The 16,798-nt window shown below is 36.5% G+C and overlaps 1 protein-coding gene across 1 annotated transcript; it reads left to right on the forward strand.

Moving 5' to 3' along the window:
* Positions 1-6,572: 6,572 nt before the first annotated feature.
* tcf21 (transcription factor 21) lies at positions 6,573-9,147 on the forward strand. The gene is made up of 2 exons (XM_058763911.1): positions 6,573-7,225; positions 7,795-9,147. The coding sequence occupies exons 1-2, from the start codon at positions 6,785-6,787 to the stop codon at positions 7,882-7,884; spliced, it is 531 nt and encodes a 176-aa protein (XP_058619894.1). The 5' UTR covers positions 6,573-6,784; the 3' UTR covers positions 7,885-9,147.
* Positions 9,148-16,798: the final 7,651 nt, after the last annotated feature.

Raw genomic sequence — 16,798 nt, forward strand, 5'->3', positions numbered from 1 at the left:
TTCCTCTTTAAAAGAAAAGAAGAGCCATATTCCTGGAGCCATATTGAAATTCCAATATCTCTGGAACCGATATAGGGCCTTAAAAATGAAGATACCAAAAGGAAAGTTTGTTAAGACCCCATATCTAAAAGGACATTAAAATATTTTTAATACTTCTAGTACTTTAATACTTTAATACTTCTTAATATCTTCTTACAGGCATGCAAACTTTGGAGAAAAGTGCTGTTTCCTCGTTTTTGAATGGTCACCATTGGCACAAAATGCAACAAAGATTTTTAAAGTAAACAGATTTTACTACCAGACCTACTAATCTCTGTGTAAAAATAACATTGTGATGCTGCCATCTTTCTGAAGTCATTTTTACCCCCCTGTAATTTGGCTTTGAATCTCAGATGAAAATTGCCATTTTGACCCCCCTTTACAACATAGTGGATTACTCAGTAAATATTTATCCATGACATTTAATATTTTGGCCTTCATCACTATACATGTCTGTCTTTCTTCAGAAAAAATATTAGCAAAATCAAAAATTTGAGCCAGGGAATTTTTTTTTTAATTTGGTTGATTTGACATGAAATGACCCTATAGTTTTTATGAATATTTTAAATTAAGTTTTATATTATTTATTTTACATTTTTATTATTCTTATTTTTTTAATATTACTATTTGGGTTTAATCTTTTTTAGTTTAGCTTTATTCTTTTTTTATTTCCAGTTAGTAGTTTTAGCTTATTTCAGTTAATGTCAAGTTGAAGATTTTTCATCTAATATTTACATTTTATTTTATTATTTTGTTTCAGCTTTTTTCAAAACTTAATTTCAATTTAATTTCAAAATTGTCAAAAATTTTATAATAGTTTTAGCTTCGTAAACCATAATAAATATTTGTAATATAATAAAAATAAGCAATGTTTAACTATAGTTATATATACATTTTTATTAATTTAATTTATTTTTATTTCAGATTTATTTCAAAATTATTTTTAAAAAAATGATCAAAAATGTTTTAATAGTTTTATCTTAGTTAACAATAATAATCCCAGTGATCGCTAGGCAATGCTATGATGGTTTGCGTGGTTCCCAGGGTGTTACTATGTGGTTGCTAAGGTATTCTGAATAAATAGGACGCTTTGGATGGGTACAAAGGGTGTTGTTAAAAACAGTTCAGCATTTCACTGACTAGATAAATCTGAACCAAAGGCTTCTTCCACAGCCTAATAGGGAAGACATGAAGCTGAAGAGATTTGAAGAGAGTGACACACACAGGATATCTCCAATCTTTTGGACACAGGAGGTTTGATAGTGGAGTTTTGCTGGGAAGTTTGGGGGTTGTTAGCTGTTTGAGCTGTCCTCACTGGTCTGTACTCTCATCCTGATGATAACATGCTCTCTGTGGACACAGAAACCTTTAGCTTTATAGATTGTGCTGGCTCTGCTCATTTGAAAATCTGTCCCATGTGACTCCCTCCCACAGTACTCGCATGCACAAAGATTGCATCCTTCCATCTAGGCCTCTTGTCCCGCTCCGTCTCCATCATAGTTTTCACAGTATGAAATTTCATGCACCTGGTGAGTTTGAGCGTGTGTGTGAGCATAGACTTTAAGCGATGAGAAGAGGAGCAGTAGGTTGAGTGTGATGAAGCTCATATAGAGGAGAGAGTCGTTTATCTCTGGCCGTGTGAGAGATATAATGTAAATAACCTCAGCCTCACACGATCGATTTATCAGACCTTCGGCTCAATCTCCCATAAACACAGCTTTGGGGTGACCCCACATCTGTCCAACCGTCCCCACATGCACAGCTTTAAGATGAACCCAGAGTGTGTGAGTGTAAGAAAGCCTGCCTGCCTTTTATATAAACATATCTTTAAAAGAACTGCCTAGTGAGAATTATTACATTTTGAACTGTTTTCCGACTGGATAGAACGCCAACATTTAAAAAAAAATCAGCGTGTAAAAAACTTTGATTAAATCCACATATATATACATATAAATGAATATATATATATATATATAAATTAATATATATGTATATGTGTGTGTGTGTGTGTGTATAAATTAATTAATATAATACTTTACATAATACAAATAAAAGATTAAAAAAGATATAAACACATCTTTAAAAGAACTGCCTAGTAGTGAGAATTATTACATTTTGAACTGTTTTCCAACTGGATAGAATGCCAACGTTTAAAAAATTCAGCGTTTAAATCAGTTTGTTATATATAATATATATATATATATATATATATATATATATATATAGTAATTAATATAATACTTAAAATAATGCAAATAAAAATATATAAATAGAAAAAAAATAGAAAAATAATTTTTTTAAAAAAGGTACAAAAAAATATAGGAATATGGAATTTAAAAAATGTATATATAGGCCTAATAATATATTTTATAAATAGTAAAATAAATGAATAAAAGAAAGACCCTCAAATCTTTTGCCCTCACTGACTGAAGGTATAAGAAAAGGGGATATTAAAACGTTATTGGAACTATTCTATGTATTTATTTTAAAACTGGAAAACCATATATTATTCCAGCCACATTGCACATATGCTATATTAATTTGGAGACAGAAAAACGAGATACATATTCAATAATATATGGACCCTGATGTGTGTGTGTGTGTGTGTACATGTGTATTTCCATGGCTTCATGCACTTTGACATCTGAATGTGGAATGTGTTTATTAGAACATTATTTTGAATGTTTATGTTTGTGTCTGCTTGAAAAAATTCACTATTCTAAGGAATAATTTAGCGCATCACAGATTTACAACAATAGATACACCCCAAAGATGAATTATTGTTTCAATCTTTTTGCAATAACTTACAAAGACTGTATCGTTTGTACCATTGACAAACACTGTAAGGGTTTGACTTTGTTTTGAGCAACACCTGCCAAAGGGCCCAGCAAGACAACATCTCCCTTGTATTGTTTAAAGTGATTTTCTTTGCAAGTATTCATGTCCGGCGTTGTTGCATCCTCCCTAAAACTTTGTGACAAGGCAAAACACTTGTGCATTCCGACTATGGACATTGACCTTGGCAGTTAGCAGCTCCAATGCAGGGGAGTATCACCGCCACTCCCAGCCTCCCTACCCCAAAACACACACAAACATAAACACAAGCCACACACACACATACACATCCACAAATACAACACATACACAGCTGCAAGACATCTTGATAATATCTGACAGCCGATCCATTCCAGGTCAGCGTTCATCCCAGACTGCACTCCATGCCCTCGTCTCTCTCCTCGCTTGCGTCTGTGTCCCTTGTGACACAGTAACCATCCTACAGGTCAGCTGCACAGACATAAGTGTATATGATTATCTAAACAAAAAGCTACATCTTTACTAACCAACAGATTTGTCTCAAACATTCCAATGTATTGTATGTTTCAGGCTTCCTCTTTTAAAAACAGAGTCCTTAAGCAGCATTTAAAACCACACCATCCATCTATATTAAACAGTTTGTCAGTTATAAAGTCTTTCATGAGGTGTTATGTTTTTATTAAGTGACTCCACAATGTTTGACCCAAGAGCTGCCTAACTGGATCATTTGTAATCAAGTCAGTAAATCATCGTTTTTTTTGTCTTGTTTTGTTATTCTAATTCATTTCTTTATTTTTTACTAGGGTTGTCACTTAAAAATTTTCCCGTCCTAGAGTTTAGTTCTAGCCTGGAACCGCCATTTGTTAGCTGCCACGTTGCAGCGAGTGTGTCGTTGAAGTACATGTAAGATTAAGTGTGTGTGCAGTTGCTGTTATCTGTCATCTTGCGAGTTGGGTGACTGCCTCTCCTTTTTGTTTGTGAGTGTGTGTGTGTGTGTGTGTATCTCAGTATTAGAGTGTGTGTGTGTGCTTGAGCTCTAACTCGGATGTGGACATGTGAGTGTCCAGTTTCCAGTAACCTTTGACCCTATACAGCTAATTAGTGATATCCCCACTAACACCACTGAGAACTTCACATTCTGCGGCATTTGTTCAATCATTTTTCATTTTCAAAGACTGCTTCTCACCTGTTGCTGTCTGTCACCGTTACACCAGAGGAACTGAAAGACAAATGAAATGCAGTTAGTGATTACGAAAGATTTTTGAAATAGATATCATCTATGGTCATTATTTCCATATATTATAAAATGCATGCAAAATGTGTATTTTGTAATGCCTGTGCTGTCATTTATATATATATATATATATATATATATATATATATATATATATATAATAATTAAGATATCATTTTATTTACATTATTAATAATAATTTACTTACAAAATATCAGCTCAGGCATTACAAAATATGTGTGTGTGTGTGTGTGTGTGTATATATTATTTTTATTATTTATTTTTGTTATATTGTTTTTAATCGTTTTCAGTTATTTTAAGCAAAAATATTTTAAAGATTTTATAGGTGATTGTAGTATTTTTTTTAATGCATTTTTTTCACTGTAGATGTTTGATTATGGATTCTCCAAAATGTGACTAATAATAATATATCAAAAATGATAAATGTAAATATGATTTCTGTAGGTCACGACTGAGTTCCTTTTATAATATTACTGAATACAGAATATGAACTGTTCTGTATTAGCCTGTCTGTTTACCTTTCTGGGTTTTAGTGTCAGGGAAGATCAGAGAACTCAGTCTTGAGAGTGACTGTGGAAAACAGTGGCTATTTTAAGCTCTTCACATAATGCTGCACCAGGACAGGACGATTAATCTTATATCCCGCTTTTATTTTCTTTTGACCAGCCCACCCACCAGGGAGGAAGAGAGAGAGAGAGAGAGAGAGAGAGAGAGAGATAGGAGACTCACAGTCAGAAAGACTGTTAGGCACTATTGCCGTATCCTCATACTTTTTATATACCTGCACTGAGCATCTGTAAAGGTTCTTTCAATTACTTCAGTTTAAGATAATTGAAAACAACTCTCTTTGATTTATCACACCTGTAATCTCTGCAAAAACCTGATATGCCACTGCAAGAAACAAGATCTGTCCATTCATCTGTCAGGTTAAGAACTATGGCAAGGTTAAAATACCTTTGGTAATTTGCTGTGGTAGAGAGAGAGGAGGGATGCTGTTTGTGAGACACCGGAACTCTGAGGTGTCAGAGGGCAGATCTCTGGAGATTCTCTCTCCTTCTTTGGTAATCTCTAAACTTGCAATTAGCACGTGCACGTCTCGTTCTTTTTGTAATTTTACACATTCGTTTAATCTGTGCGTCACTATAACTAAGGGCTTCTAAGGATGATGGGCACTAACTGACATGCTGAGAGGAGAGCAGATGCCCCGCGTGTGTCGTAGCAATCATCACCTGATTTAAAACCACTCTTGAGTCGCCTTCAGCCGCGCCACTTAGAGCTCGCACAGATCGGGATGTTTTGGCTTGAGTTAGTCGGTTGTATTAGAGACCGGTGTGGGGTACCATTAAAAAAGCAAAACATGGGGTTTGGGGACGCGGAGTATCCATTTCACGTGCCCCTCCGGAGGCGCCAGTGGGCCATTTGAGACGCTTCTCGTGGGATCCTATTAGAGGGCATCGGTGCTGAAAGCTGCACGGACTCTCCCATGAGCAATGCGCGATTACGCGTGGGGTCACCACTGTACCATTTTATGAATCCCACTGTTCCAGTGCGCGCACAACCGTTATTTCCGGTCAAAGACCCACCATTAAATTCCTCAGTGAAATGCCACCTGACAACTCCAAGGAATTCAGAGAGCCTGTGCAAGTGATGCTCAGCGTGAACACAAACATTTACGCCTGTCAGCAGTTATAAAATATAAACGTGTAACTATTTTACAATTTCCAACAGATAATACGGAACAATACGTTTTAAAAATTCTGAATTAAATTTTAATGTAACGTTTTAATAATAATAATAATAATAATTATTATTATTGTTGTTGTTGTTAAGTAAAAACGTCGGGGGTGCTATATAGGCCTACCTATTTGCGTTAATAATTTAATCTAAATTGGACTGAAAAAAGGAAAGCAATTGTTATAGTTTTTTTTTTTTAGTTCTGATGATTAGACATTTCTTTGAAATTAAGAATATAAAAATTACATTTCTTTTTAAAATTACGTTTCTTGATTGAAACGTTTTACTACAACTGAAATGTTTTACTAATACTGAGGAAGGAAGAGGCTGAATTGTGCTCTGAAAAACTTTTATTGGAAACATTTAGCTATTTTAACAGTTTTTTTTTAAACAACAAATATTTATTCTGTTTATTGAATTGTGGTTTTATTGTCATCGAATGACTGTAATACTCTCATAGCCTGTAATATACGAAATAATACTTTTTATGAAAAATTAAGTACAATTTTAATTATGCTTAGTTCTACAATAATATAATATAAACTAATACACCAAATTATTCAGAATAGTCTAAAAATGCGCCTTGAATAAAAACCTACAATTCGTGCCAAAGATGTTTCTGTATACATGCATGCGTGATAAATAACAACATAACATTATATCACTACAAAACTGTTGTACCATTGTGATTATCTGTGCAGGTTTAGTGTTTGCTTCCACTAGGAGTAAGTTGCCGCGTGCGGGGGTTACGCCCCTGAGCGCGAGAGATAAATGGTAAGATCCTTTAGCTCGTGAGTTACAAGTTACGCTCATCCTCAGCTCGCGCATGACGCGCTTCTGCTCCGAAGGCAGTCGCGTTATCTCCAGGTCCATTTAGAGAGCCACAAACTCGCATCTCATCAGACTTACTTTTCTCCACTACATCCTCGTCTCCAGCTCAACATGTCCACCGGCTCCATCAGCGATGTGGATGAATTTCACGAGTCTGAGCTGCTGGATGGTCTTTTGAAATTCGGTTCCGGTAAAGATCCGGGGACATCAAACGAGAGCACGGAGGACAGTTCCAACTGCGAAGGGGCATCGGTTACAGAATGTACGGGGAAAAGGCGCAAATCAGCCGCCATGCGTAAATCGGCGCCTAATGGTGTGGCCCAAGAGGGCAAGCAGGTCCAGAGGAACGCGGCGAACGCGCGCGAGAGGGCGAGGATGCGCGTGCTGAGCAAAGCCTTCTCCCGGTTGAAGACGACGTTACCGTGGGTTCCGCCGGACACCAAACTCTCCAAGCTGGACACGCTACGGCTGGCCTCCAGCTACATCGCGCACCTGCGACAAATACTCGCCAACGACAAATACGAGAATGGCTACATACATCCAGTCAACCTGGTGAGCGACTTTTAAAAACGTTTTGAAAAAGAAAATAAATCCCAGTAAGCAAGATACGTTTATGGTCTATACAGTATGTACAATGTAACATGCGTTCGTTATTATAACAACATCTTTGTTTCCAACCATTTAACAGTAATTCCTGTCATTTCAATCCGTTTTTATGAGTTTTCAAAATTTCAGTTCGATTTTATTCAGTGTTCCAAAAGTTGACTTTGGCAACACTTTGAATTTACTTACGAAATGGAGGCAAAATTGTAACTTATTTTCATTGAATTGGAGGCAGAGTATAAATGATACATTATCAGGCCTAAAATACTTAAGGCATGTTCTGAAAATTATTAGTCCTTCAGAAATTAGCTATACATGACCGATACATCTTGCTTTTTTTTTAATAGTTTATAGACGGTTATAGTATAGTAAAATTGTATGGAATATCAGTGTATATACTTTATGTAGGTTATGTTTACCACATATAAATTTAAAAGGCAAAGATAAGTTATCAGTTCACAGTTATTTGGTGTGTTTACTGATTTTAATTGAACTTTCATTCATGTATTTTTCCACAGACGTGGCCATTTATGGTGGCGGGCAAACCAGAAAATGAACTTAAAGAAATGCTGAATTCTACACGTTTATGTGGGACTACTGCTTCCTGAGACATCAGATGGACTTAAAACATGGACCTATTTTAATTTTTTTAATTAAAAAAAAAAAGAAAAGAATAACACGTCATCTCCTATCTAAACACACGAGTGGGAATAACTGGGGACAACATCCTCACTCGCATTCCTGTAAAGAGATATTGATATCTATTTAAATATTCGCACGTGGGCCTTGCTGGTTCAAGGCAACAATGTGTGATTTTTATACAACTGTTTTCATAAAGATTCTGTCATCACTTTTTTATTAAAAACACGAGAAATCATTATTCATATAGCTTTGGTGACGCAGAGTGTCATAACATCACCTTTGCTGTTGGCATTAGAATAATTGTAAATAAAAATGTTATAGTTTCAAGTGGTGCAAGTTACCTCTTTGATCGAGCATGGACAGAGAGTTCATGTTTATTCACTTTGCTTTGACCTGTGTGAACCTTGTTATCATTTCGCCCCACCTTTTTCTCTCAAGATCTCTGGCGAGAAGACATGTCACCCTGTCACCCTGCCTGCAGAAGATAACATGATTAATTCCCTTAATCGGAAGAAACGTAAAGCTTCTCTTTATCATGATATGTCTGTCATCAGATAAGCATGGCTTTAACCGTTTTGGAAATCAGAGCGAGCGCTTCTAAGTCAACAGAGATCGAGAAACTGAATATTTTTTAAAGTAGTCAGGCCAGAAAAAAAAAAAAAAGTAGGCTGACGTGGTCCGTGTTTAAGGTCAGTTGTTTTTAGACCAGTAAATCGCGCGGCTCTTAATCTCACTGTGCAGCCGTTGTTTAATTTCGCGCGGGGTTGTGACCGTTATGTTTATAGCTCGCGGACAGATATTTATGCGTCACTCCTCTGAGGGGCGCGAGAGCACGAGTTACCCGGAGTTACCGATGATGGGACGCCCGATGTCACAGCCACGCCGCGGCCTCACAGCTTAGAAAAACACTGCCCCCGCGTATATAACTGTATTCCACATTAAACCAGTCATCACTGTTCCCGCGCAGAATTACAGAAATCCGCGCGGTGAGACAAAACGGTTTGATGGCGCAAGACAATAACAAGCCCGCCGCCATCATCCATCACGCGCTGTTATTGTAAGGAGAGGCTGAGGGGTGATCTGTGCGAGACTGAGAGCGAGGGAGGCTTATGCACACACGCACACACACACGCCTGGGTATTAAAGCAGCTCTAAACATTGTGAAACCTTCTGATAAGTCTTAAAATGAGAAATGATAGCCTATTTTTTCTACTCACACAGTTTAGGCCACACTAAAGGCCTTTTTTCATTTTTTTATTATTATGTTTTGACTTTTATTTTTTATTATTTTTTTACCAACAATAATATTGGGCATTATTTGAGCATATTTTAATGGCAAATCTAGACTGACGTAAAACATTTGTTATTAAAATAGAGCTGTCATGACGCCAATTTGTTGGCATGTCCTGAAGTCTAATTTGGGTTCCTTCAGAAATTTCCTTTGGGTTTTTAGCATGGTGGTTTATTAATGGGTAGTTGATGTATCAATGTGTCCTATGGTGTGACGGAAAAGTGTAAAAAAGAAAAGAAAAAAAAAAAGACTCTTTAACATCGAAGATAAACCTCTCTCATGCTATTTGTTACTCTAAGAATGAAGATACATTTTTCTCATGTTATTTGTATGTTAAGTTTTTTTGTGTTTTTTTCTACATTTTTGCTATGTCACACCATAGGACAGTTTTTATTTGTCAACTATACCCTAATGCGATTTTGCGTTAAATTTCACTTAAATCACACACGGTTATATCAAACCCAAAAACATAAGTTGCTAGCAATTCGTCAAGAAAATAAATTCAGCAGGCTAGTATAGTTATTTGTAGTCCGTATTTACTTAATAGGAGCTTTTAAAATTGAAGTAGCCTATAGTTGACTGTGCGCAATTTATAATGTAAAACAAAACAAAAGTATTTTCAAGTATTGTTAGCAAAAAAACTTGATATTTTCTTTCTAGTTTTTGGACTCTTTAATTAATACATTAATATTGTTCATCATTCATAATATCATCGTATCCACTGGAAAACAGGTGTAGTTGTGTAGCATATTATTTAAGCAACAATTGGAGCAGTAACTTGAAGATTTCTGTGACCATCGAGATTTTTCATATTGCCTATATATATATATATATATATATATATATATATATATATATATATATATATATATATATATATATATTATTATTATTATTTATTTATTTTTACACCAAACTTTTATTTTTTCATTTATTTTTGTTATTGAGTCTTCTTTTTATAAAATTGTCTCAAACTGCTGTGGCAATCAAAGTGGCATTTTCTGTGTAGACTTTTAGAGGCACTCCAGAGGATGTAAAAATATTTATATCTCGTGCTAATAAGTTTTATGGGACATCTTTTTCTCACGGACGCTGGGAAGCTCCCTTCACCTCCCCTAAGAGAATAAGACAGAAAGATCTTTTCTTTCTCCCCTTCTTCGTCTTCTTTTTCTGTCATCATCTGAAAATCAAAAGAAAGTCTTTTTTTATTTAAAGGAGTTCCCCTTATTTCCTGTGCGAAGCGCACGTTCATCGTATATATATATCAGCACGGATAAGTCGAGGCGCTTCATCACCGCAAGACCACCGCAGAGAACACTGAACACTGGCCGGGTCAGCTGCGCTCTGCCCGGCAGCGGGAGGAGGAGGAGGAGGCAGGGAGGGTCGGTCATTAGAAAGATAAAGTGGACCCTGGATTCCCATGCGCTGCGAGAATATGGCTAATTGTTTTGTTGGACGGCTGCCCAAAGCTCTCTTTTATAGTCCTAAAGTCTCTTGAGAGGGAACATTGGCATGTGGTCTAGATGCACATTACTAAAAACTGCCAGATAAGAGTGCGTGTGTGTCAGTTAAAGTTTATGATGAGTCTTAGACGTTGGTTTTAAACCGCTCGTGTCTGGATTGCATCTGAGCTGGTATGTCACTCTTCACTCAAAACTCCGTTTCTTTAGGCTAATAGTTTTTTGTTTTTTTTCCCAGTGGCTTAACAAGTTTATTTCTACTTGACATAAAACAACACAGAAACTAAATGACCAAGACCCTTTAAAATGTTCTTTTGTGAGTGTGGGAGAAACTGCATCAATCACGACACAATAGGTTTCAGCACCTAGACACTGAACAGCGACTGAAGAGCTCAATCAGTCTCACTACTGTAGGTTAGGTTACATCAGAGACGTGAAAACCAACATTGCAGCATTATGTATTCATTTTTCTGGCTGGATTAGGACCAAGTGCACCGCAGAGTAACAAAGGCACAAATACTAACAAATGTAAGAGTTTGTTTCACTGTAGGTGTGCTGGTGCAAGAGAAGCCTATAGCATACTAAAAAATAATTCGGAAACGGAAAAGCTTTTAAAATAAGACGTTTAATTGTCCTACATTTTAAGTAAATCCAAACTAACAACATGCAGTGATGTGTTGATTGCCACTTTTTGGACCACTTTGAATTATTACTGATGAAGATTGAAACTCTGTAAACTCATAAAATCGTATAAATTATTATTCCATCCATTTATAAATAAAACCGAAATAAAAAGTTTACGACGTAATATCCAGTTTTGTCCCCTGCATTATTATCTCTAATGTTAGTGGTGTTTGAATATTTATTAATTAATTAGGGATCACTAATTAATTAATTAATATTACCTATTGATGACTATTAATTATTAGCAAACGCTTCAGGTTTTTACATAATATTGGGATTATTTTTGGGGGGAGTGTATATTATTACACTATTAAAAAAAGTTGTTAACAATACAATGATAATTGGAGTACTTTTACAAAAAAAAAAAAAAATGTGTTACTTGCCGCTTCTTTGTAATTATTTGTCAAATTTACTAGCAATTTCTGAGACAAAAGCGTTTAAAAGTAAATCCTACATCAATTTTTATTAATAAACTTTAATCGTGTATTTTCGTTCTTAACTTGTATTTGAATTTTTATTTTTAATTTTAATTTTTTAAATGTTTTATCCTTACTGCAGTGTGTGGTGAAACGTTCAGTACTGGACACACTTTCATGCAGAAAAGCAACATTTAAACTGAAGGTCGACCATGTCCTGCAGAGGGAGCTATAATACAGTTGTTCACAGTACATCTAAACTGTCACCAAGAGTTCAAGAAAATGGCCATTGGGTGGCAGTAAGACTGCAGACAGTCAACTACAGTATGCTCTCTTATTTCTTTTTGCTTGGCTTTCCATGGCAATCGTGCATGCATGCTATGAAATGAATAATTTAAAAACTAAGATAAAGCTGTAAATTCACACTCCAAACAAATATGAGTACATGCTTGTAGAAGTCACCCCCCCAAGTCTAGTCCCACAGCTGTGTCTGTATATGTAGTGTGTTAGTAATGCATTTGTGTGCGCCTGTGTCTGGTGAATCAAGGCTAAACTAGTTCCATTTGAGTGAAATTGACCAGCTTCTCAACTGCGGGCCACCATATGCACAGACTGGAGAACTTTAAATTCAAGCCAGAAGCCTACTGCACATTGAAAACACACAAAGACTGTCCTTCATCTCTTAAGTATTTCATTAGAAAGTGTATTTTAAATTGAAGTAAATGTGTGTGTGCGTGTGTATTTTGACTCAAGTGTGCAGCCAGGGGTGGATCATAGTGAAGTCTTGTAAACTCTGCCATGATGAAAGTGCAGCGAATAAATTGCTCAAAGTATCACACAAGGTAAATGTTACAGGAACACAACCGTGAGCGTGTGTACAGGGTGTGAAATGTTTGTCCAGGTGGAGGTGATTACTGATTGAGTGGTGCAGTAGAAGAGTAATTCATTGTGAATCCTGTCCTTTGAGAATAAGCAGGTGTTTTTAAATGTTTGAAATATTATGGGTTCAATACAAATTAAATTTAGCTGACAGCCTTTGTGGCATAATATTTATTACCACAAAAATGATTTTAACTTGTACCTCATTGTCTTTAAAAATACACAAGTTTGAGTTTACAGTGAGGAACTTGAAAATAAAAGTGAATGAGGGCAATTCTCAGAGGATTTTTTAAAATTTTATAAAATTGCTTATATTCATTTTTCTGTGCATCATTTGAGGTGTCAAGTTGTTCTCATAAACGCACTTGGTTTAAATCTCGATTAAATACACATCTTTTTAGCCATGCATTCACATAATGCTTCTCATAAACCTACTATATTTATATCTGATCAAATAGTTCCTCAGCTTTTGCTTTCCTGTTTCTACCTCAGGATCTTCATTAACTGAATACATGATGTTTACAAACCACATATGTATTATTGTACCGCTGTATATTATGGACATTACTTTGACACACTCATCTCTTAATGATGACCAAATACGTCCTTAAACATTCATTTTGAAAGTGATTCCAATGATATTGTCTTGGTGACTTAACCCACATTTTTGAACCCAGAATATTTCTTAAATGTTTGTCTTTCTCATTTCTCTGTCCAGTCTGCCTGCCTACAACATTTGTAAAAATTATCCAGCACTATAACAACCACTGCTGTTTCTGCACCCACTTTCTTTAACTGAAGCTCAGCTGTATGTGTGTGTGCATATGTTACAGTGTGTGCTGCTCTCTGCCCAAGCGTACACCTCCCTGATAGCCACACGGATCCAATTAAAGCTGGAATTCCCAACCTAAAGACTGGAATCATTCACGTCTCCACCTCCGTGATATTCCAGGGTGTCCCCAACCATGTGCTCTGTGTTTGTACGTGTGCATAGAAGCGTCAAGTCTGCATGTGTTTGAGAGTACTTCTGCATAAGCATGCAAACGTGTTTGTGTGTGTGTGTGTGTGTGTGTGTGTGTGTGAGGGGAATTCTGAAGATAATTGAGAGCGGGTGAGGTTCCCACTCTCCAGCAATGAACGCTGTAATAAGACTGTGTTTGGGCTGAGACAGGGAGAATGTCTGATTTTAGCGTTCCTTTAAACAAAAGTGAACAGTGCTCTCATTCAAAACAGATGGTGAAGGTCAAATCGAGGAAACAGTGACAGGAGTGAGTGAGGGAGAAAGAGCGAGAGGGAGACAGAGAGGGAGGAGGACAATAAAGAGACAGATCGAAGAAGAGGTAGAGGGGAAGTGAGGTGAGGTACTAAGGAAAAGAGAAAATGAGTGAAAAATAGCAGTGAAAAATAAACTCAGCTGGACTTTCTGATCCTTTGTGGGATGGGAATGTTTATCCACTGTACCTGGATAAATGAGAGAGATATAACCCTGATTAGTCAATCACTTAACTAATCACAAGGTTAAAATCATGCTTAATTTATTTATTTAAAAAAAATATTTTTAGAATATATGTATTTTTAATTTATATTGTAGCCATAAAGCCTTTATGTTGCCTTAATATACTTAGTTTTGATGTTTGTATACATTGTAAATGATGCAACATGACTTTGTACTAACTAAACTATCAGTTCCTTGATTGAGGTGAGGTAGGCTACTAAGGAAAAGAGAAAATGAGTGAAAAATAGTACTGAAAGATAAACTCAGCTGGACTTTCTGATCCTTTGTGGGATGGGAATGTTTATCCACTGTACTTGGATAAATGAGAGAGATATAACCCTGATTAGTCAATCACTTAACTAATCACAAGGTTAAAATCATGCTTAATTTTTTATTTTATATTTATAATACATTTTTATAATATGTTTATTTTAATTTATACTGTAGCCTGTTATGTTGGCTTGGTAGCCTATACTTATTATTGATGTTTGTATGCATTGTAAATGATGCAACATGACTTTGTACTAACTAAACTATCATTATTAGTTCCTCGATTTAGTGCTGCAAGTATTCATGCTTGCTTCTTTCACTGAGTCTCCGTTTGTCCACCCATGAGGCCACGATGCCCTTCCGGAGCGGCCAAGGATCACTTTTCACGCGACACCGGATAACAGTCTCCCTCCCGCTATTAATATTTAATCAAGCAGCGCGCCCGCTGCGGACAAATGATTTTTTATTTCTGACTGACGGCGGCCGCGGGCTCGAGTTACACGCGTCACGCGGGAACGAGCCTCGTGCACCCAGTGCTTCTGGCAAGGCGCACATAATCCACGCCAGTGCACGCGCCTGCCGCCAAAACCCATCAAGCGTTGCGCCGCAAGCACGAGGACGCGACAGTTTCATTAATTCGGGATTACGGAGACTTTTCGTCTAATTTATATGGATTAAATTAGGCCTACTTATTGCCCCTTGCCTGCTCATTGACATTGGAGATGTGTAGAGAAATCTGTGAGGTAAATTGGCCGTGTTAACAGTTGGCAGCTGGCCCTATAATTCAGGATGTACTGTATTATATTTTACATAAATGAAAATATGTAGTAGAAATAGAGGTAAAATGTCCAACAAACTATAGTCCAACCAACTAGTTCAGTGGTTCTCAACCCTGGTCCTGCAGGCACCCCAACACTGCGGCTGTATCCGAAAACTTAGGCAGCTGACTTGCTGCCTCCATGCCTTATGAGGCAATGACTTTGCCGGTGTACTGACGATTTGTGCTACCCGCTCAGATTGTGCTACCTCCCATTAAAAAGATAGGTAGCACAAATCGATAGCGAAAAATGCTACCTATCAGATTGTGCTACCAGCATCTTATTCATGTGGTTTGAGGCTTTTTTTAATGTCCATACCTACCCCTACCCTAAACCTACCCGTTCACACCTACCCTTACCCTAAATTTACCCTTAAAACAATGCAAATATATTATTGGTAGCACAATCTGATAGGTAGGATGTTTTGTCGGTACACCGGCAGCATTTTTGCACTCATGCACTCTGAGGCAGCATAACGTTTTAATAATCTATAACAAAATAGAACAAGTTTTGGTGATAACTAAACAAATATTTAATTACCATAATACTGATTTCTTGCTAGAAATAACATCAAAAGTGCAAAAGGTTAATCAGAAATATACATTTACACCCAAACTGACCACCAAACGCAACTTTCAGAGGCCATCTTTATTTTTTTAGCTCAACCATCTCGGAATGGAACGCACAGGATTGTGGGATATCAAAGGCAGCGAAGGATACATCTATACTGCCTTCAAAAATCGATCAGATGAAGGCATCTCAGGAGACAGGAAGTGAAGCTAACTTTGGATTCGGACGTGCCTTGGTGCCTTACTACGTTGGAATGCATCCTCCGAAGGCAGCATTTTTCAGTTTTCGGATACAACCTGCACTTTTTGCATGTCTCCTTAAACACACCTGATTGAGGTCATCAGCTCATTAGTAGAGACTCCTGAAATTGGTGTATCAGAGAAAGGAAACATGCAAAATGTGCATTGTTAGGGTGCTTCCAGGACCAGGCTTGAGAACCACTAAACTAGTTGATTGGTGAGGACGTGAGGTTCATGATTTTATCAAGATTCTAGTGCTTTCAAACGATTAATCGCGATTAATCGCATCCCAAATACATGTATATATTTATATTCATATAATTTATATATTATATCTTAAATATATAAACATAACATATTTTTCTTAAATATATACATGCATGTGTTTGTATTTATATATACATAACAAAATATACACAGTAAACACATTATGTAAACAAAAACATTTATTTTGGATGCGATTAATCGTGATTAATCATTTGACAGCACTACTTCATTCATAAAACGTTTTTGTTTTGATATTTTTGTTAAGAATGTTCAGCAGTGCTTTAATTATAATAGCGCACATTTAAAATATTCAAATATTATCTTTATTAACTGATGATGTCATTCACACATCTGCCTTCTCATCAATTAAACTCCATTTCCCATGATGCCTCAAGAGACACAAAAGGTCACAACTCAGGCAAGTCTCCTGTTACAAATCAATACTGGGAGTTATTGGCCGGGAACAGTAATTCATTAAGTGCCATATCAGA

This window comes from Onychostoma macrolepis, chromosome 23 (genome assembly GCF_012432095.1).
Source record: "Onychostoma macrolepis isolate SWU-2019 chromosome 23, ASM1243209v1, whole genome shotgun sequence".
In the NCBI taxonomy this organism is placed as follows: Eukaryota; Metazoa; Chordata; class Actinopteri; order Cypriniformes; family Cyprinidae; genus Onychostoma; species Onychostoma macrolepis.